This window comes from Daphnia magna, linkage group LG4 (genome assembly GCF_020631705.1).
Source record: "Daphnia magna isolate NIES linkage group LG4, ASM2063170v1.1, whole genome shotgun sequence".
NCBI classification, from domain to species: domain Eukaryota; kingdom Metazoa; phylum Arthropoda; class Branchiopoda; order Diplostraca; family Daphniidae; genus Daphnia; species Daphnia magna.
In genome coordinates, this window is record NC_059185.1 from 11,527,484 (window position 1) to 11,554,747 (window position 27,264).

The 27,264-nt window shown below is 40.9% G+C and overlaps 4 protein-coding genes across 5 annotated transcripts; 3 read left to right on the forward strand and 1 right to left on the reverse strand.

Moving 5' to 3' along the window:
• Positions 1–94: 94 nt before the first annotated feature.
• LOC116920776 (venom allergen 3 homolog) lies at positions 95–2,788 on the reverse strand. 2 transcript variants are annotated; one of them, XM_045172441.1, is made up of 8 exons: positions 2,448–2,783; positions 1,454–1,630; positions 1,263–1,398; positions 1,005–1,181; positions 849–930; positions 629–767; positions 450–567; positions 95–371 (listed from the first exon to the last, which is right to left on the reverse strand). In XM_045172441.1, the coding sequence occupies exons 3-8, from the start codon at positions 1,392–1,394 to the stop codon at positions 222–224; spliced, it is 798 nt and encodes a 265-aa protein (XP_045028376.1). In that variant the 5' UTR covers positions 1,395–1,398; positions 1,454–1,630; positions 2,448–2,783; the 3' UTR covers positions 95–221. The 2 variants fall into 2 exon arrangements, with proteins under 2 accessions (XP_045028376.1, XP_032782780.2); XM_032926889.2 differs by having other exon boundaries at positions 1,459–2,788.
• Positions 2,789–2,909: 121 nt separating this feature from the next.
• LOC123466383 lies at positions 2,910–9,474 on the forward strand. The gene has a single exon (XM_045172425.1). It carries the CDS (start codon positions 3,539–3,541, stop codon positions 9,269–9,271), a length of 5,733 nt encoding a protein of 1,910 aa, XP_045028360.1. The 5' UTR covers positions 2,910–3,538; the 3' UTR covers positions 9,272–9,474.
• Positions 9,475–11,182: 1,708 nt separating this feature from the next.
• LOC116920771 lies at positions 11,183–17,943 on the forward strand. Its single transcript, XM_032926883.2, has one exon. The coding sequence runs from the start codon at positions 11,191–11,193 to the stop codon at positions 17,071–17,073; it is 5,883 nt and encodes a 1,960-aa protein (XP_032782774.2). The 5' UTR covers positions 11,183–11,190; the 3' UTR covers positions 17,074–17,943.
• A 1,125-nt stretch (positions 17,944–19,068) lies between these two features.
• Positions 19,069–25,051, forward strand: LOC116920772. The gene is made up of 2 exons (XM_045172424.1): positions 19,069–24,745; positions 24,794–25,051. Exons 1-2 carry the CDS (start codon positions 19,069–19,071, stop codon positions 24,844–24,846), a joined length of 5,730 nt encoding a protein of 1,909 aa, XP_045028359.1. The 3' UTR covers positions 24,847–25,051.
• The last annotated feature ends 2,213 nt before the right edge of the window (positions 25,052–27,264 follow it).

The following is a 27,264-nucleotide window of genomic DNA, read 5'->3' on the forward strand; positions in this document are numbered from 1 at the left end:
TGCGAACTCACGAAGTAATTTTCTTTTTTGATGGATTTTATGCTCCATTTTCCTATGAACTAGACGAAACGCCAAGCCAATTACAACTCCGTGCTAAGCCAATTCTTATTCGTGTACTGTTTCCTTTCACATCGAAATTTCAGTGACCGGTCTTGATACAAATAGAATACATTCATTAATATCAAATTAACCAGACCGAAAAAAAGCAGGAGCTTTTCAGCTCAAGCGCATAAGCCATCATTGTTTTTCGTCCCTGCAGGGCAGGCGGATCCAGCCGATCCTTGGGCATAGACGGGTCCATTGATAAAATTTCCCGCTGGCCCATAATTGCAGACGTAAAATTTATTGTAGGGAAGCTTTGGCCCAAAAAGCTGAAACCGATAATAACAAAAAGAATTTATTTAAAATGACAACGAAAATTGTTATTGATATTTCGCTTATTCTCTTACGGCCGTAGATTTATAGTAGGCGACTCCGCAGCCTACGGTGTAGGTGTTAGCCCATACAACTTGCGTGTAGTGACCAATAGCACCTGGTGGGTTTGGTATCGGTGGATTCGGACGCAACCTGTACAACAAAAACGCTTATAGTCATCACTTTGAAACACATAATTTGTCATTTTACTTACGGGAAATTCCTAACGTAAGCGCTTTTCATGTAAAGCACTTCATCGTACCAGGCCTTGATCGCCGTTTTCCAGTCGGAAGTTGCCAAATTGTCGATGGAAGATCCGGAAATGTAATTATTTTGTCCAACAACGAAGCGTGCTAAACAAGTTTTGGAAAATGGCTGACCTGATCATTTGTCCGTTTTGTTTTCAACCATTTCACAAGCGTCGTGATGCTTACCAACATTTCTGCAAGAGTCGTGCTTGTAGACACATTGTTGGGCGTGTGTTTGAGCCATGACGGCGAGCTCATTGTCCCATTTCTATCGGGAAAAAATATGGCATCCATGACGAATGATAAATGACATTCAGAGCTAAATTCGTATTTTGAAATTACCAATTGTCTCATGTTGGAAGCTGGTGGTTGAGGACCTGGAGCCCCGCGAGCCTCGAGTCCCTTTGCTACCTGACGTCTGTAACTGTTATGCACGTTCAAGATAATGGTGATTTCTGCTGCGCTTATGGTAGATTTTGTTGGATATGCCGGTTGGCAAGCCGCTCCCCAACTAGTATTCTAATTCGAATGACGACAAAATCGCTTTTTTATTATAGAAAATGTTGATTAACAATTATTATTTTCTGAATAGCACGTTACCGAAAACTTGCAGAGAGTGTTTTCTGTGCCCGGCACACGGCAAGTAGTGATGCGACAGTAGGAATTCTGTGCTTGGCTAACACCCGCTAGGACGAGTAAAACTGCGGCCACAAAAGTTAAAATCGCCATCATTTTCCTGAAACAAAATGTCTTAAAAAAAAACAAATGTAAGGGTTTTTGAAGCTTATTACCTTACAGAACCAATGACGAGCTAAGTTGGTAGACAGATAATAAACAGGGGTGTTGATAGCTGCTTTATAAATGCGCTCAATAGCAACCAAGTCCTGGTTAATATCCATTTGCGATTCTGCATAGCCGATTGAGTTGAATGAGAATGAACAGGTGTTGCAAGTGACAACAAACGTGCGCTACAGGACGATAGAGGAAAAGTAATTTTCAATTTAGGTACTGCAGCTTTTTGACAGTTGATCAAACACAGAGCGATTCGGTCTCTGGACGTCCAACAAGTATTTAAACAATTCGTTTACAACGTTCTGTGGCGACCATAGCGCCCGCCCTGTTGCGGAAAAGTCGAAATAAAACACCGAAAGCCGAATTAAGGTTCTGTATTTAGGCCCGAGCCAAAATCAACGTCCATTCCACAAGCACCCATGTTACTCTCTGCTTTTCTCGTTCTTCTTCTCTCGAGAGGGCAAAGGGGGAGAGGGTCGCCTACAGTCAAGGGTTAGGGAACGATGGGACAAAACAGCCGAAGGCTAACAAAGACAGGCAATGCTGGACAATTCTACAAGTCAAGGGTTAGGGAACGATGGGACAAAACAGCCGAAGGCTAACGAGGACAGGCAATGCTGGACAATTCTACAACAGCCCTATATAGCAAATACCGGAATGGACGAAGTGATTATAGAACATAAATGGCTTTAGGTGAAAAATGTTAAAAAATGTAGACACAACAATGCTTTTGTCTAATTTGATTTTAGATACATGAAAATATAGGACACAATAAGGGGAGTCAGCTAATTTAACTTTGCGATGTTCAGGCGACTAGGAATTGCTTCTAAGATGTCCGATTGATAAATATTATATGACTGAGACGTGACCTTGATGAATTTTTATATCTGAACGAGTCGCTCTTCCACTACGCACTGCAACATCTTGATGCCGGGCACGACAATGAATCGCCTATTCAACACTAAAATCAAAATTCCAGCTAACTTAACTTACTAGTAAAATTTAATCACGAAGAGCTTGGATCCAAACATAGTCACTTCAATCGCAAAGAGCAAACGAGAGTGCTTGGTAAACGGGCAAATCTTGCCCGTGGCTTGTACAAGAACGCCCACCCTTTAGATTATTACGCAACTTGTTTTTTAAATAACGTAAAATTGCATTTCAGGATAATTGAGTGAACATGCTGTCTCAAAGAATCGTCGAATCGGTTAGATTGTAACGTTATACGGAAACTGCGTATGGCAAATTAGCAGCCTCACAAATATCAGATGGAGAACATGTATAACGCAACACTAGAAGGATAATCGACACGCACAAATGTTTGATTGGTTCCTCACAGAAATACAACGCCCTGAAAAACGTCTCGATGTTGCAACACCGCAGGCAACAAGCACAATCTACAGCAAAGCATGGGCACTATATCGATAAGAAAGCCAAAACAGTCAGCCAAGTCTATATGAAAGACCGATGCACATAAGTCCAACCTCCATAGCGATAAACAATCCACATCCTGTGAAATGATGAAGAATAAACAAATACTCAAGCTTCAGCTTCGTAGTCTGTGTGCAGTCGTTCGTTGCAGAACAAGTGTTCCGTCGTCAGTGCCTTCATTTTCTGAGAAAAAACTCCTAAACTGGTGAATGCGTTTCAACGAGACAATCAGAATCTTAAAAGGGAAACGTAGAGGGAGAAAAACTGAATATTGGTAATTAAAGGCCATTTAAAACTGACGAAAAAAAGAGCTGGTAAAAGATGTTGGACATTTCGTGATAAAAGAGTTTAATCGGTTTTGTCAGGCAAAGTCTAATCAGTGCAAGTTAGGTGATTTTATCTAGGACTAAACGGATAAGACACAGCCCGTGCACTGGCCATGACGACCAAAACTAGTAGAAATTGCAGCTCAAACTTCACAATCAGGACAGTTGTTTTTTATTTTAAGGGACAACAGTTCGGTAATTGAACCTTCGTTTTTTAAGAGAAAACTTTTGAATTGGTGTAAAAGAAAAACATCGCGGTTTGAGACAGAAAGAAAAGTAGAGTGAAAACTTAAGTGAAAAGTTTTGGTCATTGAATACCACCTGAAAATGACGAATAAAAGAGGTAATTTAAACAAAGATGCAGGGCGTGGCTCACCTGCCAAGAAAACTCGCAAAAACCTCGCAAACGCTGCTCCAACTCCACCGTTGGCCGGCGCGTCGTCGTCTGTTCCAAAGGAGGCCATGGAAGTTGCTCAGGGATTGAGAAAAACCAATCATGGTGTTATTTTTCAATTGAAACTTTTGATGCTCTTCTTGATACGAGGAATCCGGGCCGGTCACGCATTCCGACTGGGCACCGAAATGGAAGATATCGGAGGTAAATTTGATGATATAATTTTCCAATATGAAGTCGACGATGGTGGCAAACGGCAAGTTAACAGATACCTGCAGGCAAAACACAAACAAAACGAGTCGACTAAAATAACGGCAGGGCAGTTGTTCAACGAAACAGAAGGCGATTTCAGTCTGTTGAAATACTTCAGCTCGTATTGCGGCATACTATCACGAGGGGATGACATCCAGGACTGCATTATATGCACCAACATTGGCTTCAACTCGGATATCCAAAGTAAAGGAATTCAATTGATAACTGTCAACACTGCCGATGAAATATTCCAGTTTACAGGACACCCAGTTGCCCGTTACAAGATCCAAATCGATCCAGGTCATGCCTTTTGGGGGAAATTGCGACAAATAAATGTTGCAGAACCTGCTACAAAATTAAAAAGGAATGCAACCGATAACGAGATTAACAGTTTTTTCGACAAACTCGTCTTTGTCGTCAACACGCCCAACGAGGTCACCTTGGGAAATTTACTTACTGAAGAAGTCGGAGAATATTACGAACTGAACGAAGCAGATTTCCAGTCGGATTTCATTCTTAGAAACATGTTGGATTGGTTCAAGCTGAAAAAATCTGAATTTTTGACATCGAAACAAGGACAGGAGATATTACATCAAGGCGAACAAAAATTGACGTCGTTACGTATGACGTCTGTTTCAATCAATTACCAAACGAAACTGCAAGAAGCGATAGAATTCAATGCTGTTGCAATTGATGAAATGACAGAAATGTTGAAGACGCTGTTGGATTCACCAAACAAAATTGAGCGAATTAGAACTGCGTTTCCCAAACGCACTGCAGTTAAAGTAAGCGCAGCGCTGAAAACACTCGAAAAATTCAAACGCGATGATAGCTACTTGATGTCATCATCCAAAGGGTTAAAAACAACTTCTGCAAGCGTCAAAGATGCATTTAAATTAGGAACTTGTCATCAACTTCTCGTTGTCGTTTGCAAAGACGGCCATGCGGAACATGACAGTTACTACGAAAATCTAATCGGGGACAATCAAACGCGACTAGCAAATAAAAAAATTATCATTTTATGTCACGATGGCGTTGAAACACGAGACGACCTCAAGTTCACACAATTAAGTGACAACTGTATGGAAAAATTACTTGATAAAGTAGTTTCGTTTCAAGGAACAGTTCAAACTGTGCGTGATCTAACTGGTAATGGTAACCGAGAAGAGGTCATCGACGATAATTCCATGGAGGAATTGCTAGTGGGCAAGAAAGTTGTCAACATTCCTTTACATGATTTCGTCCCAGCATTTGACGAAGAACTCTACATCGAAAGAGAAATTATCTTACCGTTCGATGATACGTTTTTTGACGAACTAGTGGATGAAACCCATTGCACCAAAGACGAACTGCTTGGAAAGTTGAAGGTCACAGTGGGAAACAACATCGTATGGTTCGTCGACGACAGAGAAAAAAAAGAATTATGGAATAAAATAAAAAAAATTTTTGAGAGGAGACATCAATCAAATGACTCTGCATGGCTGGTCAACAGAATCCCCGAAAAACAATTGACGCCCCTAGAAGAGTGGGAAAATCGGGTAGTCGTTGTATCGGATGTTGCCGGGACTGGAAAATCCACCATGTTGTCGAATTACTACAGGAAAATGAGAAACGAGAAACCGGATAACTGGATTATCAAAATGGATTTGGTTGATCATATTGGAGCCCTGCGTCAGTTTAATCCGGACGAGGTTGATCAGCAGGTAGAAGCAATACAATTTTTTATCGCAAATATACCTAACGTGGGAGAAAGTCCTTTTGCCCAGTCTTTGCTGAGGCACAAGTTGCAGACGGGAGATGGGATTGTTGTCATGCTGGACGGATTTGACGAGATCGACATCCAGTGTCAGGAAAAATGCATTTCCTTGATAAAAGCAATCAGATTAACGAATTTAAATGCACTTTACATAACTACCCGACCACACGTGAACGGAAAACTCCAAGATTCATTGTTCCAGCTTGCCTACACCTTGAGAGATTTCAATCAAGAAGATCAAATCAATTACCTTTCTGGATATTGGAAGAAGCAATTGAAAGTGAATGCGGATGCAGAAGTAAGGTCCATTGCAACATCCATCGTTGATCGTTTGTCGAAAAGCTTAAAAGGCAACGAAAGATCTTTTATCGGAATCCCCTTACAGTGTCACATTGTCGCAGACTGCTTCGAGTCGCAAGTTTACGACATCATTCAAAACGGATGCGATTTAGAAGCACTTCTCAAAGATCTCGACTCCAATTTAAACCTGGACACCTTGTACGAGCGACTGTTCAAGAAAAAGCGTGAAATTTATCGACAAGAGAAAGCCAAAGTGCAGCAAGTGGACAATCACATCCTTCATAATTCTCTAGAAGACCACATGGAATGTTTAGAGATTTACCTAAGAGACTTGGCTGTAAAGACAATCGTCTCCGATCAGACGCACATTGATTGTCTTTTGGGTAAATCCAATGAGTCTGCAGCCACAATCGAACAGCAACATAAGAAACGAGAAGAAGGGAGCGTTTGTTTTGGCTTGTTAACGCTAAACAGGAAAGGTGAATTTCAATTTTTGCATCGAACCTACGCCGAGTACTTGATGGCCAATTACCTGTACGGAGGATTTCGTCTTGATGATAAGCTTCGCAACAAGCTGCTGGATAAAAAACCTGTGAGACAGCTGATCAGTTTTCAATTTTTGGCTGATGAAGAGTACGGAGGTGTTCAATTGTTTTTCGATTTCATGCTCATTGAAATTCTTAAAGGTGAAAAGTGGCGTGACACAATCAACAGAAACGAAAACTACGAAATACCGGTTCATTTGAAGAATTTCACAAATGACTGCTATGATTCATCCGTCCAAAAACCATGGCGTAACTGCTTCAGTCTAGCTGTTCGTAAAGAATACATGAATATATTTACATTTTTAACTTGTTGCATGGATGTGATACTTGAAAAAAGCAAAGTTCGAAAAATGGTGCACGCCATATGCAAAGAGAATCGCGAAGATTTTCTACTAGGCTTTTATTATAGACGAAACTGCGCCGGTTTCCTTCAATTTGTCGACTGGTACGACGACGCAACAGCAGAAAAGACCGACATCCTTTACATCACGAAACAATTTTGCAATCATTTGCCTCATCATACACTGCAAAACACTCGTCTAAATCAGCAAGAACAAAAGAACATTTTTCGCCGATTGCTGGATTTCATGACCAAGTACGAAGACACCCTGAAAGACGTCATGGAAGAAGTTGCCCGTGCGAGACTCTATTCCGTCATCCAAGTACCAGCTATGATAGCCAATCATCCACTAGCAGCCATGGCGGATCATTGGCAGGGGATGCTGAAGTTGTTCGTTCGTGACGATAATTTTACCTTTCTTTTGCGACCACTTTTGAAGCTTCTTTCACGAACGTGCGATGGTCAACTGCTATCTGATATCCTACGGTTGGCCTTTGAAACGAAGGATACTATGCCCCAGCAGTCTGACATGGAAACAGTTTCAAATGTTTTATTGGATTGCTGTCCGTCAGATGGCAGCACCAATCAACCTTTGGCACCTGAAGTATCACGTTTTATTCTCCAAATGTCGCCTGCAGTTTTGCATAAAGTTTACAGTCGTTACGAATCTGCTACAAACATGCTGGACCAGCAGCCAGGAACCGACCCGTACAATCTGACTCAATTGCATCTTAACATCTTTCGCGGCGATGAGAAAGCCATCGAAAGTTTACTGGCTATGGTGAATCAAAATCTTACTTCTAGTGATCCTAAAAAGAAAGAGGAGGCAGAGAAATTAATTGGATGTCTGACAAAAAGAGGAGAAGCGCCTTTCACGCTCATTTACCTGGCGGCAGCTTGCAATCACGAGCCGATCTTATGCAACATGCTCAATTGTTTAAAAAAAGGCCTTTCCCGCGACGCGTTCCATGCCGCACTAAACCACAGTGGCAAGTTCCTTGACAATGCTTATGACGACGCTATGAAATACAAAAAAAATGAAATGTACCTGTCCATCTTGAAGGCTGTCAAGAAAATCATAGGAAACGAGTACCTACTCGATTTAGCGAAAAAATCCTTCATAATTCAAAAAAAATTTGACTTCACAACAGTAATCGAAATTCAACTGTTAAATCATGTAGCCAACATTTTTGTCGAAGACGATCCTCAAGGATACGAACATTTAAACGAGTTGATCTTCTTCGACAACAACATCACCTTAATTAGGTACTTGGATCAATCATTTATTCGTGGATCGATATCTGCCATAGGGATTGACAAATGGATCAATCGCTTATTTGATCTCATTGTAGGCACCTTCATATGGTCTATCTACGACATGCTATATAACATTGTCATCGTCTTGAACACTAACGAAGAGTTCAGCTGTTTCGTGAAATCAATTACTTCAACAAACGACAAGCGAACAAGCCCATCCAGCATATGGGCGGAAATAATAAGTCGACCAAATTACGGCACAAATGACTGTCTTCCCAAGCTAAAACAAATTTTCGATTGCATTTCGAAACAGTTGGGCGAAAGAGCCGTCGAAGAGCTGATTCTCAGTGACGATCGGAAAGTCATCGCTTGGGTCGCATTTTACGGACACACTTCAATGTTTAACACAATGCTCGCATCTCTGTCCAGTGTGAATCAAGAGGCGGTCAAGAAACAACTGGAAGACAACGGACCTCAAATGGTGTTGGAGATTTTGTCTACAAAACTCGCACTGTCCAAGTACACATACAATTATTCCAATCAAATAAAGACATTAAAATATTGCCTGGAAAATGGCACTGGTGAACAATTATCGCAATTAGTCGATACCATCACGGTCGTGCACGAAATTGGAGGAAAGACGATTAGTCGTTGGAGTAACCTCTTTAGCGACATTGGTGAAAACCGATTAAACTGTGAATCGGAATTTCAAGAACTGACGGAACTTTTCTTGAACAAATTGGACACAAATGATTTGAGAAAACTTCTGCTGCATAACGTAGGTGAAGGCACCTTCATTGTTTACGTGGCGTTTTTGGGGGGAGAAGAGTTCGCCTGGTCCATATTAGATCGTTTTTCATTAATGACTCGGGAGGAGTTTAACAATCACCTGGCGGCCGATTCGCACGTCATCATACAAAGCGTGTTTTTCCCGAATCGAGCGCTAATTTCAAAAATGCTTGACTACAACATGAATCCATTGAATTTCTTCTTGGCCTACGCATGCACGGACCATTTATCGAAGTTCATTGCACTCATCACGGTCACGCACAGGGAACAAAACACTTTACGAAAAAACATAGAATGGCGAATAGCATGCTTACGGGACAAGACGAGTGCCGACAAGATCGACGATTTCCTCCAACGCGTCTACAAGAAACTGGGACAGCGCCCCCGTCGTCGCAGTTCTAGTAACGAACGTATATTTCTCTACTAGACCTAAAAGACCAAGTTGAGATTATTTCTTATTTGCCTGTCGCTTTCTTGGACGTCATGATGCAATTAACTATTACCGATGTCAATTTGCCCAGTTCGAATGGTGGGGCAGCTAGTCGAACGTTATTTGGAAACAAATAGGCGGTCGCTAAGTGAAGACAAATGTAAACAAATTTTCAAAAAATAAAACTATGAAATTTTTTAGTTCGTCTTTGTTTTTACTTCATTTTTCTTTTTTTTTCACTTTTAAAGTTGGATCAGTGATGCAATTATGAACGATACTCTTCTCTACCGATATGATCTCCAATAAAGGCAATTAGTTGATTCACCAACAGACGATTTGACTTACCGGAACAGGTATGCGCTGTAAAGGCGACAATGGGACGTGGTAGTGAGCGAAAAAACAGGCAGAAAATTAATAACAGCCAAGGCAAACAGGTAAGGCGAGTAACTAACAATGTTCACTGGCTTCACTGTACAAAATTAGATGCCATCTAGAACCGTTGACGAAACGCGACTGACTGGAAAAAGACTAGGTCATTTCCTGAACAAGTCGATACGGTGAACAGGTAGGGGTTATGGCAACGTGGGGGAGTGGTTACCTTTCTGGGGGCGCAGCCATAATCGTAAGGGAGAGGTAGGTCTAATAAAATTTTAAAACCTATTTACCAGCTTTATTTTTTCAGGAGGTGTTGACTGGTGCTAGTACGTGTCTACAATCCACAATGTTTTATTTTATTCTCAGTCGTTTGCATCACAGCTTATACTGAACATCTTATTTTCTAATGAAGAATCAAAATCTGTTCAACTATTCGTCCACTGAATTTTATTCACAGCTAGATTACCTTGGCTTCGTCATCCAGGTTGTTGTCCTTTTCTCACAAGTTTACGCGTTCGTCTTCCCTTAAAATCTGACCGCCTTTTATGGTTCGTTAAAACCAGAGGCGGGGACAGTCAAATTTGCCATGACATTTGCGGACCTCTCCTCTTAGATAGGTATCCTTTCAAACCCTTTTCCAGGGTTGTTAAACTGTTATTTCCAAATGGCAAAAGTGGCTAAACAGAATGAAAATCCTCACAAACATTAGATCAAGAACATGTAAAGCAACGCGAGTAGGGTAATCGATACCCAAAATGTTTGATTAGTTGCTCAATGAAATACGATGTCCTGGCAAACGTCTCGCTCTTGCTATAGCACAGGCAACAAGCAAAATCTGCAGCAGAGCATCAAGACTGTATATCGATAAGAAAGCCAACAAACAGACAGCCAAGCAAAGTCTACAGAAACGCGATGCACATAAATCCTACCTCCATCGCGATAAACAGCCTAGCATACATAATGTGAAGTGGCAATGACGAAGCATCAACAAATATTCAAGCTCCAGCTTCGTAGTCCGTGTGCAGTCACTCGTTTGAAGATCAAGGATTCCGTCGAGAGTGCCTTCATTTTTTGAGAAAAACTCATAAACTGGTGAATGCGTTTCAACGAGACAATCAGAATCTTAAAAGGGAAACGTATAGGGAAAACAACTGAAAATTTTTTAATTAAATTTGATACTGACGAAAAAAGACCTAATAAAATTTTTTTTTTACATTTCGTGATAACAGTTTTATCGGTTCAGTCAGGCAAAGTCTACTCTAATCAGTGCAAGGCACGTGATTTTATCTAGGACTAAACGGATAAGTCGCAGCCCGTGCACTGACCATGACGACCAACACTAGCAGAAATTGAAGCTCAAGTTTCACAAGCAGGACAGTCGTTTTTTTGTTTTAAGGGACAACAGTTCGGTAATTGAACCTTCGTTTTTTAAGAGAAAACTTTTGAATTGGTGTAAAAGAAAAACATCGCGGTTTGAGACAGAAAGAAAAGTAGAGTGAAACCTTAAGTGAAAAGTTTGGGTCATTGAATACCACCTGAAAATGACGAATAAAAGAGATAAATTAAACAAAGATTCAGGGCGTGGCACACCTGTCAAGAAAACTCGCAAAAACCTTGCAAACGCTACTCAAACTCCACCGTTGGCCGGCGCGTCGTCGTCTGTTCCAGAGGAGGCCACGGAAGTTGCCCAGGGATTGAGAAAAACCAATCATGGTGTTATTTTTCAATTGAAACTTTTGATGCTCTTCTTGATACGAGGAATCCGGGCCGGTCACGCATTCCGACTGGGCACCGAAATGGAAGATATCGGAGGTAAATTTGATGATATAATTTTCCAATATGAAGTCGACGATGGTGGCAAACGGCAAGTTAACAGATACCTGCAGGCAAAACACAAACAAGACGAGTCGACTAAAATAACGGCAGGGCAGTTGTTCAACGAAACAGAAGGCGATTTCAGTCTGTTGAAATACTTCAGCTCGTATTGCGGCATACTATCACGAGGGGATGACATCCAGGACTGCATTATATGCACCAACATTGGCTTCAACTCGGAAAATCTCCTAAAGAAAGAAATTCAATTGATAACTGTCAACACTGACGATGAAATGTTCAAGTTTAGAAGACATCCAGTTGCCCGTTACAAGATCGAAATTGATCCAGGTCACGCCTTTTGGGGAAAATTGCGACAAGTAAATGTTGAAGAACCTGCTACAAAGTTGAAAAGGAATGCAACCGATAACGAGATTAACAGTTTCTTCGACAAACTCGTCTTTGTCGTCAACACGCCCAACGAGGTCCATTTGGGAAATTTACTTACTGAGGAAGTCGGAGAATATTACAAACTGAACAAAGCAGATTTCCAGTCGGATTTTATTCTTAGAAACATGTTGGATTGGTTCAAGCTGAAAAAATCTGAATTTTTGACATCGAAACAAGGACAGGAGATATTACATCAAGGCGAACAAAAATTGACTTCGTTACGTATGACGTCTGTTTCAATCAATTACCAAACGAAACTGCAAGAAGCGATAGAATTCAATGCTGTTGCAATTGATGAAATGACAGAAAAGTTGAAGACGCTGTTGGATTCACCAAACAAAATCGAGCGAATTAGAACTGCGTTTCCCAAACGCACTGCAGTGAAAGTAAGCGCAGCGCTGAAAACACTCGAAAAATTCAAACGGGACGATAGCTACTTGATGTCATCATCCAAAGGGTTAAAAACCACTTCTGCGAGCAACAAGGATGCATTTAAATTAGAACATCAACTTCTCGTTGTCGTTTGCAAAGACGGCCATGCGGAACATGACAGTTACTACGAAAACCTAATCGGGGACAATCAAACGCGACTAACAAATAAAAAAGTGATCATTTTATGTCACGATGTCGTTGAAACACGAGACGATCTCAAGTTCACACAATTAAGTGACAACTGCATGGAAAAATTACTTGATAAAGAAGTTTCGTTTCAAGGAACAGTTCAAACTGTGCGTAAACTAACTAAAATTGGTAACCGAGAAGAGGTCATCGACGATAATTCCATGGAGGAATTGCTAGTGGGCAAGAAAGTTGTCAACATTCCTTTACATGATTTCGTCCCAGCATTTGACGAAGAACTCTACATCGAAAGAGAAATAATCTTACCGTTCGATGATACGTTTTTTTACGAACTAGTGGATGAAACCTATTGCACCAAAGACGAACTGCTTGGAAAGTTGAGGGTCACAGTAGAAAACAATATCGAATGGTTCGTAGACGATCGAGAAAAACAAGAATTATGGCTTAAAATAAAAAAAATTTTTGAGAAGAGACGTCATTCGACTGACTCTGCATGGCTGGATAACAGAATCCCTGAAAAAGACTTAACACCTTTAGAAGAATGGGAGAATCGGGTAGTCGTTGTATCAGATGTTGCCGGGACTGGAAAATCCACCATGTTGTCAAATTACTACAGGAAAATGAGAAACGAGAAACCGGATAACTGGATTATCAAAATGGATTTGGTTGATCATATTGGAGCCCTGCGTCAGTTTAATTCGGATGAGGTTGATCAGAAGGTAGAAGCAATCAAATTTTTTATCGCAAATATACCTAACGTGAGAGAAAGTCCTTTTGCCCAGTCTTTGCTGAGGCACAAGTTGCAGACGGGAGATGGGATTGTTGTCATGCTGGACGGATTTGACGAGATCCCCATCCAGTGTCAGGACAAATGCATTTCCTTGATTGAAGCAATCAGATTAACGAATTTAAATGCACTTTACATAACTACCCGACCACACTTGAACAGAAAACTCCAAGATTCATTGTTCCAGCTTGCCTATACCTTGAGAGATTTCAGTCAAGAAGATCAAATCAATTACCTTTCTGGATATTGGAAGAAGCAATTGAAAGTGGATGCGGATGCAGAAGTAAGATCCATTGCAACATCCATCGTTGAACGTTTGTCAAAAAGCTTAAAAGGCAACGAAAGATCTTTTATCGGAATCCCGTTACAGTGTCACATTGTCGCAGACTGCTTCGAGTCGCAAGTTGACGACATCATTCAAAACGGATGCAAATTAAATGCACTTCTTAAAGATCTTGACTCCAATTTAAACCTGGACACCTTGTACGGGCGACTGTTCAAGAAAAAGCGTGAAATTTATCGACAAGAGAAAGCCAAAGTGCAGCAAGTGAACAATCACATTCTTCATAATTCACTAGAAGACCACATGGAATGTTTAGAGATTTACCTAAGAGACTTGGCTGTAAAGACAATCGTCTCCGATCAGACGCACATTGATTGTCTTTTGGGTAAATCCAATGAGTCTGCAGCCACAATTGAAAAGCAATATAAGAAACGAGAAGAAGGGAGCGTTTGTTTTGGCTTGTTAACGCTAAACAGGAAAGGTGAATTTCAATTTTTGCATCGAACCTACGCCGAGTACTTGATGGCCAATTACCTGTACGGAGGATTTCGTCTTGATGAGGATCTTCGCAACAAGCTTCTGGATGAGAAACCAACCAGAGAGTTGATCGGTTCAGAAATCTTGGTTGGTTTGCAATACCAAGGTGTTCAACTCTTCATTGATTGCATGCTGCACGAGATGGTCAATCATGAAAAATGGCGTACTATAACCGATCCGATGCCGAAATCCGAATTACCCGAAAATTTCACGCATCTCACCAACGACTTTTATCGTGTCTTCATAGAAAAAGGTTCCCAGGAAAACGCTGTGACTGTTGCTATCGAAAGATACCACGCCAATATATTTGAATTATTTAGTCGATTTATAGATTTGACTATTGATAAAAGTGAGATTCTAAAGCTGATAAAACCACTTTTCAAACAGTCGGACTTGGACGTTTTCCTGGCTTCATCCGGGCCTAATTTTCTAACATTCTTTTATGAACGGAAGCATGATGGACTCCAACGATTTATTGATTGGCATGACGGATCAGAAGAAAATAACATCTATCCTATGATACAAGCAATACATGAGTATGCGCCAAATCTTAAATTGCACGAGTCTCGCCTAAGCCAGGAAGAAAACAAGATTTTTTTTTCTCCATTACTTGACTTCATGATTAAACACCAGAAAATTGTGCAAGATGAAATGACACGACTGCGCAAACAATTTCCCCGCTTCATGTTTTCTAACTGGCACAAACTGCTAATTTTTTTCCTCAACCACGAATGTTACAAGAGTCTTTTGAAACCCCTCTTCCAACTAGTGTTACGTACAGCTGGTGACGTTGCACTAGTGCAAGTTGTGAACGAGGCGTTTACGTTAGATGAAGATGTCTTCAAACAAGCTGAAGTTGAGAAACTGGCAAATGCCTTAAGAGAAATGGAGCTAACTAACGTCCTAATTCAACTACCGTGGAAAATGTTTGTTTCAGCACCCAATCGCTTACAATGGGTTTACAATTATCACCATCAAAATGCCAAAAGCAAGTGGCTACCGGAAAAAAATTCGCTCGTGATGACCGAGTTGCACAACGTGACCTATCAAGGCGAAACGAAAAACCTTCAAGTTATACTCGAAACAGTCTCACGAGATTTGCTTTCTAATGTTCCGGAAACAAAGAAAGCAGCCGAAGGAATTGTTCATTACATGACGTACAGATACGGAACTAATCCTTACACGTTAGCTTACCTGGCAGCCGTTTACGGCCAAGAAGAAATGTTTCGTGTAATGCTGCAATTTGTGAAAGAGGTTCTTCCTGATGACGAGCTGCAGACTGCATTAATCAGCAAAAATGGATTTCTTCACGGTGCTTTCTGGGATGCTATGACAAGTGGGAAAATTGAAACGTTACAGTTAATCATGAAGGCTGTTAAAGAAATTATGGGACCAGAATCACAGTTGACCCTTGTGAAATCCATGCGTTCAGCAATTGTTAAACACTCCCGTTTGATAAACATTCTGGCCAAGACAATGACTGAGGATGATCCTGTTGGGTTCGAGTTTTTTAATACACTGATTTTCCACGATGAGAGGAACCTTAACGCACTGGAACACATCGATGCACAATTTCTTTCCAAGTCGATTTCTGCCGAAGGACGTGTCAACTGGATGAAACGTCTTTTAGATGCCGCAATAAAAACGCCTGGTGATTTCATCTCCTTATTACCGAATCTTCTTGACAAATTCAGTAACGAAGAGCTTGAATGTTTTCTAACAATGAATAGCAAATGGGCAAAGCTCGTCCGTGGCATGTGCAAAGACCATTACGCCATCTTTTATGCAAATAATCTAGAAGGTACCTTCAAATGCGTTTTGAGAAGATTGGGTGCACAGGCTGTCGAACAACTCATCTTCTGCGACAACGGTCAACTGGTCGAATGGATCGCGTTAGGAGGTTACACACAAATCTTGGACGTCATGTTAGCTGCTTTACCTGCAGCGGCCCGAGAACAGATAGAAGAACGCCAAGCGAATAACGAACATCAAAAAATGTTTGATAAATTCCTATCTGCAATACCGATGGACTGGAACGAACATCAACGTCGCTATCGCCATATGGTCCCGGTAACAAGGTTTTGCCTACTTTACGGTAGTAAAGAACAACTGTCTGAATTTGCCAATTCCGCCACCTCTGTCTATTGTATCCAAGAAAAGAAATTTAGTATTTGGAATACCTTCGCTAACGCTCTTTTTACCAGAGAAGCTGAGCGTAATAAAAACAGAGAAGCATTCGTGGAAAATATGGCGAAGATACTGGACGCAGAAGCCATCAAAATACTTTTGCTTCACGATATTGGTAAAGGCGCCTTCCTCGTTCGTCTGATGCTTTGGGAAGGTACTCGAACCGTCTGGGCCGTGTTAGATCTTCTACCAGCAGATTTGCGAGAGTTGCTGGACATCTACATGAAAGATAACGGGCCTGACATTGTTCAAAAGATATTTTTTTCGAGCGCAACGGAAAAATTGATAGCGAAAATGCGTAAACAGGGCCGGAATTATTCGATAAATATTTTGCAATTTTACCTGGATTATGGAAACGAAAAGCAATTAGCGCTCTTTATGGATACTATCACAGCCAGCCATTGGAATGGAAGCACCAAACGTAGTGCATGGGGTACCGCAAGTCTACTCAGATCTAGAGTTGAAAATGCTTTAAGCGTCTTCCTCAGATGCGTAGCGGAGAAGCTGGGCAAGGACGCCGTGAAAAAGTTGGTGTTGCACAAGGACAAAGATGATCTAAGCATCGCCATAGTTTACGCGTTGCGCAAGAACTGCCTGGATATATACACTACCATGCTTACCCTTTTGGATGATGAAGGCCGCAATGAAGCTATTCGATTGGTCGATTATCTTCTATCCAATGCAGATATCAAACGATATGGTGGAACATTAACAAAAAATTGGGGCAAGGTAAAAAAAAGGATGAACGTGGAAGAAAACGAAGCATCCCTGCGTGAAAATGAAATTTGAGAGAAACTTTTCGTATTTTCATCTTTTGTTAACTCTTTAATGTGCATGCAACAATGCAATATGTAACCAAATATATGAACCACTGCCCTTGTCCGCTTTTATATAATTTGATTATGGATAAATGCAATTATAGTCAATAAAGATTACATAACTCACCGAGAGTGTCACGTACTGCAAGGGAGACATTCCATTAGCAGAAATAAATTAACAATGACGCTAGAAACGAAGCAAGTTCGGTTGGGTAACGAGCAAAGTTCCCTGTCGTAACGAAACGGAACTGGGCCTCACCTTTAGATCACAGCACAGAAGAACTACACATTCTGGAACCTTTACTGCATCACGACTGGTAAGAAAACAAAAATAATAAAAGATATGCACATTTTCAATGCCGACGAAAGGCAACAGGTAAGGGGTTGGATGCAACGTGTGGGGGAGGTGACATTTTAAGAAGAATCGCAGCCAAGATTGTGATGAATGGTAACAATATTTGTAACCTATACCCCAGTGTTTTTTTTTTTCAAGGGTGAACACAAATTTGTTAAGACAAATCTAAATAAAATTTTATTTTATTTGCAACTCAATCGCCTAAGGACGTCAAAGTCGTCACCTTTTCTCGCCTCTGCCTTCCCATTTTCAGTTCGGCCGCCTTTCAAGGTTTGTTTCGTACTGAGGCGGGGACGGATAAATCCATGATGGACGCCGTTTGCGGACCCCTCCTCCAACAACAAACCTTTGAAAGCCTGCGAATTCACCAAACTATTTCAGTGTCGTAGTGATGTCGTGTGGTATTGTGTCGTACCCATCAGGTAATAATTGTCTTTGAACGTTCGTTTTCACGGTCATATTTATTAATACAAATCTCGACTATAACTGAAACAAATGAAATATTTTATGTTTAAGATTAAGTCTGGATATTTTCTAGAATAAATCCCTCCAACGACGAAGAGCAAACGAGATTGCTTGGTAGATGGCAAACTTAATGAGTGAGGTTTGTGCAAGAACGCTCACCCTTTGCATTATTACGCAACTTGTTTTTTAAATAACGTAAAAATATGTTTCCGGAAAATTAAGTGAAAATGTTGTGAATGAGTCGTTGTATAGGTTACATTGTAACGTAATACAAAAATTGTGGATGCCAAATTAGCAGCTTCAAAAAAATCAGATCGAGAAAATGTAAAGCAACGCGAGAAGGGTAATCGATACCCAAAATGTTTGATTAGTTGCTCACTGAAATACGATGTCCTGGCAAACGTCTCGCTCTTGCTATAGCACAGGCAACAAGCAACATCTGCAGCAGAGCATCAAGACTGTATATAGATAAGAAAGCCAACAAACAGACAGCCAAGCAAAGTCTACAGAAACGCGATGCACATAAATCCAACCTCCATCGCGATAAACAGCCTAGCATACATAATGTGAAGTGGCAATGACGAAACATCAACAAATATTCAAGCTCCAGTTTCGTAGTCTGTGTGCAGTCGCTCGTTTGCAGATCAAGGAATCCGTCGTCAGTGTCTTCATTTTTTGAGAAAAACTCTTAAACTGGTGAATGCGTTTCAACGAGACAATCAGAATCTTAAAGGGAAATGTGGAGGGAAAAAAACTGGGTACTGGTAATTAAAGGCCATTTGAAACTGAAAAAAAAAAAGAGCTAATAAAAAACAATATTGAATATTTCGTGATAAAAAAGTTTAGTCGGTAATATCAGGCAAAGTCTAATCAGTGCAAGTCACGTGATTTTATCTAGGAGTAAACGGATAAGACGCAGCCCGTGCACTGGCCATGACGACCAAAACTAGCAGAAATTGAAGGTCAAACTTCACAATCAGGACAGTCGTTTTTTATTTTAAGAGACAACAGTTCGGTGATTAAACCTTCGTTTTTTAAGAGAAAAGTTTGAATTAGTGTAAAAGAAAAACATCGCGGTTTGAGACAGAAAGAAAAGTAGAGTGAAAACTTAAGTGAAAAGTTTGGGTCATTGAATACCACCTGAAAATGACGAATAAAAGAGATAAATTAAACAAAGATTCAGGGCGTGGCACACCTGTCAAGAAAACTCGCAAAAACCTTGCAAACGCTACTCAAACTCCACCGTTGGCCGGCGCGTCGTCGTCTGTTCCAGAGGAGGCCACGGAAGTTGCCCAGGGATTGAGAAAAACCAATCATGGTGTTATTTTTCAATTGAAACTTTTGATGCTCTTCTTGATACGAGGAATCCGAGCCGGTCATGCATTCCGACTGGGAACCGAAATGGAAGATATCGGAGGTAAATTTGATGATATAATTTTCCAATATGAAGTGGACGATGGTGGCAAACGGCAAGTTAACAGATACCTGCAGGCAAAACACAAACAAGACGAGTCGACTAAAATAACGGCAGGGCAGTTGTTCAACGAAACAGAAGGCGATTTCAGTCTGTTGAAATACTTCAGCTCGTATTGCGGCATACTATCACGAGGGGATGACATCCAGGACTGCATTATATGCACCAACATTGGCTTCAACTCGGAAAATCTCCTGAAGAAAGGAATTCAATTGATAACTGTCAACACTGACGATGAAATGTTCAAGTTCAGAAGACACCCAGTTGCCCGTTACAAGATCAAAATCGCTCCAGGTCACGCCTTTTGGGGAAAATTGCGACAAGTAAATGTTGAAGAACCTGCTAAAAAGTTGAAAAGAAATGCAACCGATAACGAGATTTACAGTTTCTTCGACAAACTCGTCTTTGTCGTCAACACGCCCAACGAAGTCACCTTGGGTAAGTTACTTACTGAGGAAGTCGGAGAATATTACGAACTGAACAAAGCAGATTTCCAGTCGGATTTCATTCTTAGAAACATGTTGGATTGGTTCAAGCTGAAAAAATCTGAATTTTTGACATCGAAACAAGGACAGGAGATATTACATCAAGGCGAACAAAAATTGACGTCGTTACGTATGACGTCTGTTTCAATCAATTACCAAACGAAACTGCAAGAAGCGATAGAATTCAATGCTGTTGCAATTGATGAAATGACAGAAAAGTTGAAGACGCTGTTGGATTCATCAAACAAAATCGAGCGAATTAGAACTGCGTTTCCCAAACGCACTGCAGTGAAAGTAAGCGCAGCACTGAAAACACTCGAAAAATTCAAACGGGACGATAGCTACTTGATGTCGTCATCCAAAGGGTTAAAAACAACTTCTGCAAGCGTCAAAGATGCATTTAAATTAGAACATCAACTTCTCGTTGTCGTTTGCAAAGACGGCCATGCGGAACATGACAGTTACTACGAAAACCTAATCGGGGACAATCAAACGCGACTATCAAATAAAAAAATTATCATTTTATGTCACGATGGCGTTGAAACACGAGACGATCTCAAGTTCACACAATTAAGTGACAACTGTATGGAAAAATTACTTGATAAAGTAGTTTCGTTTCAAGGAACAGTTCAAACTGTGCGTGATCTAACTGGAAATGGTAACCGAGAAGAGGTCATCGATGATAATTCCATGGAGGAATTGCTAGTGGGCAAGAAAGTTGTCAACATTCCTTTACATGATTTCGTCCCAGCATTTGACGAAGAACTCTACATCGAAAGAGAAATTATCTTACCGTTCGATGATACGTTTTTTGACGAACTAGTGGCTGAAACCCATTGCACCAAAGAAGAACTGCTTGGAAAGTTGAAGGTCACAGTGGGAAACAACATCGTATGGTTCGTCGACGACAGAGAAAAAAAAGAATTATGGAATAAAATAAAAAAAATTTTTGAGAAGAGACGTCAATCAAATGACTCTGCATGGCTGGTCAACAGAATCCCCGAAAAACAATTGACGCCCCTAGAAGAGTGGGAGAATCGGGTAGTCGTTGTATCGGATGTTGCCGGGACTGGAAAATCCACCATGTTGTTGAATTACTACAGGAAAATGAGAAACGAGAAACCGGATAACTGGGTTATCAAGATGGATTTGGTTGATCATATTGGAGCCTTGCGTCAGTTTAATTCGGACGAAGTTGATCAGCAGGTAGAAGCAATCAAATTTTTTATCGCAAATATACCTAACGTGGAAGAAAGTCCTTTTGCCCAGTCTTTACTGAGGCACAAGATGCAGACGGGAGATGGGATTGTTGTCATGCTGGACGGATTTGACGAGATCGACATCCAGTGTCAAGACAAATGCATTTCCTTGATTAAAGCAATTAGATTAACGAATTTAAATGCACTTTACATAACTACCCGACCACACTTGAACGGAAAACTCCAAGATTCATTGTTCCAGCTTGCCTATACCTTGAGAGATTTCAGTCAAGAAGATCAAATCAATTACCTTTCTGGATATTGGAAGAAGCAATTGAAAGTGGATGCGGATGCAGAAGTAAGATCCATTGCAACATCCATCGTTGAACGTTTGTCAAAAAGCTTAAAAGGCAACGAGAGATCTTTTATCGGAATCCCCTTACAGTGTCACATTGTCGCAGACTGCTTCGAGTCGCAAGTTTACGACATCATTCAAAACCGATGCAATTTAGAGGCACTTCTTGAAGATCTCGACTCCAATTTAAACCTGGACACCTTGTACGAGCGACTGTTCAAGAAAAAGCGTGAAATTTATCGACAAGAGAAAGCCAAAGTGCAGCAAGTGGACAATCACATCCTTCATAATTCTCTAGAAGACCACATGGAATGTTTAGAGATTTACCTAAGAGACTTGGCTGTAAAGACAATCGTCTCCGATCAGACGCACATTGATTGTCTTTTGGGTAAATCGAATGAGTCTGCAGCCACAATCGAACAGCAACATAAGAAACGAGAAGAAGGGAGCGTTTGTTTTGGCTTGTTAACGCTAAACAGGAAAGGTGAATTTCAATTTTTGCATCGAACCTACGCCGAGTACTTGATGGCCAATTACCTGTACGGAGGATTTCGTCTTGATGATAAGCTTCGCAACAAGCTGCTGGATAAGAAACCTGTGAGACAGCTGATCAGTTTTCAATTTTTGGCTGATGAAGAGTACGGAGGTGTTCAATTGTTTTTCGATTTCATGCTCATTGAAATTCTTAAAGGTGAAAAGTGGCGTGACACAATCAACAGAAACGAAAACTACGAAATACCGGTTCATTTGAAGAATTTCACAAATGACTGCTATGATTCATCCGTCCAAAAACCATGGCGTAACTGCTTCAGTCTAGCTGTTCGTAAAGAATACATGAATATATTTACATTTTTAACTTGTTGCATGGATGTGATACTTGAAAAAAGCAAAGTTCGAAAAATGGTGCACGCCATATGCAAAGAGAATCGCGAAGATTTTCTACTAGGCTTTTATTATAGACGAAACTGCGCCGGTTTCCTTCAATTTGTCGACTGGTACGACGACGCAACAGCAGAAAAGACCGACATCCTTTACATCACGAAACAATTTTGCAATCATTTGCCTCATCATACACTGCAAAACACTCGTCTAAATCAGCAAGAACAAAAGAACATTTTTCGCCGATTGCTGGATTTCATGACCAAGTACGAAGACACCCTGAAAGACGTCATGGAAGAAGTTGCCCGTGCGAGACTCTATTCCGTCATCCAAGTACCAGCTATGATAGCCAATCATCCACTAGCAGCCATGGCGGATCATTGGCAGGGGATGCTGAAGTTGTTCGTTCGTGACGATAATTTTACCTTTCTTTTGCGACCACTTTTGAATCTTCTTTCACGAACGTGCGATGGTCAACTGCTATCTGATATCCTACGGTTGGCCTTTGAAACGAAGGATACTATGCCCCAGCAGTCTGACATGGAAACAGTTTCAAATGTTTTATTGGATTGCTGTCCGTCAGATGGCAGCACCAATCAACCTTTGGCACCTGAAGTATCACGTTTTATTCTCCAAATGTCGCCTTCAGTTTTGCATAAAGTTTACAGTCGTTACGAATCTGCTGCAAACATGCTGGACCAGCAGCCAGAAACCGACCCGTACAATCTGACTCAATTGCATCTTAAGATCTTTCGCGGCGATGAGAAAGCCATCAAAAGTTTACTGGCTATGGTGAATCGAAATCTTACTTCTAGTGATCCTAAAAAGAAAGAGGAGGCAGAGAAATTAATTGGTTGTCTGACAAAAAGAGGAGAAGCGCCTTTCACGCTCATTTACCTGGCGGCGGCTTGCAATCACGAGCCGATCTTATGCAACATGCTCAATTGTTTAAAAAACGGCCTTTCCCGCGACGCGTTCCATGCCGCACTAAACCACAGTGGCAAGTTCCTTGACAATGCTTATGACGACGCTATGAAATACAAAAAAAATGAAATGTACCTGTCCATCTTGAAGGCTGTCAAGAAAATCATAGGAAACGAGTACCTACTCGATTTAGCGAAAAAATCCTTCATAATTCAAAAAAAATTTTACTTCATAACAGTAACCGAAATTCAACTGTTAAATCATGTAGCCAACATTTTTGTCGAAGACGATCCTCAAGGATACGAACATTTGAACGAGTTGATCTTCTACGAAAACAACATCACCTTAATTATGTACTTGGATCAATCATTTATTCGTGGATCGATATCTGCCGTAGGGATTGACAAATGGATCAATCGCTTATTTGATCTCATTGTAGGCACCTTCCCATTTTCTATCTACGACATGCTATATAACATTGTCAACGTCTTGAACACTAACGAAGAGTTCAGCTGTTTCGTGAAATCAATTACTTCAACAAACGACAAGCGAACAAACCCATCCAGCATATGGGCGGAAATAATTAGTCGATCAAATTACGGCACAAATGAATGTCTTCCCAAGCTAAAACAAATTTTCGATTGCATTTCGAAACAGTTGGGCGAAAGAGCCGTCGAAGAGCTGATTCTCAGTGACGATCGGAAAGTCATCGCTTGGGTCGCATTTTACGGACACACTTCAATGTTTAACACAATGCTCGCATCTCTGTCCAGTGTGAATCAAGAGGCGGTCAAGAAACAACTGGAAGACAACGGACCTCAAATGGTGTTGGAGATTTTGTCTACAAAACTCGCACTGTCCAAGTACACATACAATTATTCCAATAAAATAAAGACATTAAAATATTGCCTGGAAAATGGCACTGGTGAACAATTATCGCAATTAGTCGATACCATCACGGTCGTGCACGAAATTGGAGGAAAGACGATTAGTCGTTGGAGTAACCTCTTTAGCGAGATTGGTGAAAACCGATTAAACTGTGAATCGGAATTTCAAGAACTGACGGAACTTTTCTTGAACAAATTGGACACAAATGATTTGAGAAAACTTCTGCTGCATAACGTAGGTGAAGGCACCTTCATTGTTTACGTGGCGTTTTTGGGGGGAGAAGAGTTCGCCTGGTCCATATTAGATCGTTTTTCATTAATGACTCGGGAGGAGTTTAACAACCACCTGGCGGCCGATTCGCACGTCATCATCCAAAGAGTATTTTTCCCGAATCGAGCACTAATTTCAAAAATGCTTGACTACAACATGAATCCATTGAATTTCTTCTTGGCCTACGCATGCACGGACCATTTATCGGAGTTCATTGCACTCATCACAGTCACGGACAGGGAACAAAACACTTTACGAAAAAACAGAGAATGGCGAATAGCATGCTTACGGGACAAGACGAGTGCCGACAAGATCGACGATTTCCTCCAACGCGTCTACAAGAAACTGGGTAGAAATCCCGTTTACCGTTGCCCAGTCCACCGGAGTCCGCGACTGGGACAGCGCCCCCGTCGTCGCAGTTCTAGTAACGAACGTATATTTCTCTACTAGACCTAAAAGACCAAGTTGAGATTATTTCTAATTTGCCTGTCGCTTTCTTGGACGTCATGATGCAATTAACTATTACCGATGTCAATTTGCCCAGTTCGAATGGTGGGACAGCTAGTCGAACGTTATTTGGAGACAAATATAGGCGGTCGCTAAGCGAAGACAAGTGTAAACAAATTTTCAAAAAATAAAACTATGAAATTTTTTAGTTCGTCTTTGTTTTTACTTGCTTTTTCTTTTTTTTTTCACTTTTAATGTGGGATCAGTGATGCAATTATGAACGATACTCTTCTCTACCGATATGATCTCCAATAAAGGCAATTAGTTGATTCACCAACAGACGATTTGACTTACCGGAACAGGTATGCGCTGTAAAGGCGACAATGGGACGTGGTAGTGAGCGAAAAAACAGGCAGAAAATTAATAACAGCCAAGGCAAACAGGTAAGGCGAGTAACTAACAATGTTCACTGGCTTCACTGTACAGAATTTGATGCCATCTAGAACCGTTGATGCAACGCGACTGACTGAACAAGTCGATATGGCGAACAGGTAAAAGGTAGGGGTTATGGCAACGTGGGGGAGTGGTTACCTTTCTGGGGACGCAGCCATAATCGTGGGGAAGAGGTAGGTCTAATAACATTTTAAAATCTATTTACCAGCTTTATTTTTTCAGGAGGTGTTGGCTGGTGCTAGTACGTGTCTACAATCCACAATGTTTTATTTTATTCTCAGTCGTTTGCATCACAGCTTATACTGAACATCTTATTTTCTAATGAAGAATCAAAATCTGTTCAACTATTCGTCCACTGAATTTAATTCACAGCTAGATTACCTTGGCTTCGTCATCCAGGTTGTTGTCCTTTTCTCACAAGTTTACGCGTTCGTCTTCCCTTAAAATCTGACCGCCTTTCATGGTTCGTTAAAACCAGAGGCGGGGACAGTCAAATTTGCCATGACATTTGCGGACCTCTCCTCTTAGATAGGTATCCTTTCAAACCCTTTTCCAGGGTTGTTAAACTGTTATTTCCAAATGGCAAAAGTGGCTAAACAGAATGAAAATCCTCACAAACATTAGATCAAGAACATGTAAAGCAACGCGAGTAGGGTAATCGATACCCAAAATGTTTGATTAGTTGCTCACTGAAATACGATGTCCTGGCAAACGTCTCGCTCTTGCTATAGCACAGGCAACAAGCAAAATCTGCAGCAGAGCATCAAGACTGTATATCGATAAGAAAGCCAACAAACAGTCTGCCAAGCAAAGTCTGCAGAAACGTGATGCACATAAATCCAACCTCCATCGCGATTAACAGTCTACCGTACATAATGTGAAGTGGCAATGACGAACATCAACAAATATTCCAGCTCCAGCTTCGTAGTCTGTGTGCAGTCGCTTGTTTGCAGATCAAGGATTCCGTCGAGAGTGCCTTCATTTTTTGAGAAAAACTCAGAAAACTGGTGAATGCGTTTCAACGAGACAATCATAATCTTAAAAGGGAAACGTATAGGGAAAACAACTGAAAATTTTTAAATTAAATTTGATACTGACGAAAAAAAGACCTAATAAAATTTTTTTTTTACATTTCGTGATAACAGAGTTTTATCGGTTAAGTCAGGCAAAGTCTACTCTAATCAGTCCAAGTCACGTGATTTTATCTAGGACTAAACGGATAAGACGCAGCCCGTGCACTGACCATGACGACCAACACTAGCAGAAATTGAAGCTCAAGTTTCACAAGCAGGACAGTCGTTTTCTTGAAGGACAACAATTCGGTAATTGAACCTTCGTTTTTTAAGAGAAAACTTTTTAATTGGTGTAAAAGAAAAACATCGGGGTTTGAGACAGAAAGAAAAGTAGAGTGAAACCTTAAGTGAAAAGTTTTTGTCATTGAATACCACCTAAAAATGACGAATAAAAGAGATAAATTAAACAAAGATCCAGGGCGTGGCTCACCTGCCAAGAAAACTCGCAAAAACCTCGCAAACGCTGCTCCAACTCCACCGTTGGCCGGTGCGCCGTCGTCTGTTCCAGAGGAGGCCACGGAAGTTGCCCAGGGATTGAGAAAAACCAATCATGGTGTTATTTTTCAATTGAAACTTTTGATGCTCTTCTTGATACGAGGAATCCGAGCCGGTCACGCATTCCGACTGGGAACCGAAATGGAAGATATCGGAGGTAAATTTGATGATATAATTTTCCAATATGAAGTCGACGATGGTGGCAAACGGCAAGTTAACAGATACCTGCAGGCAAAACACAAACAAGACGAGTCGACTAAAATAACGGCAGGGCAGTTGTTCAACGAAACAGAAGGCGATTTCAGTCTGTTGAAATACTTCAGCTCGTATTGCGGCATACTATCACGAAAGGATGACATCCAGGACTGCATTATATGCACCAACATTGGCTTCAACTCGG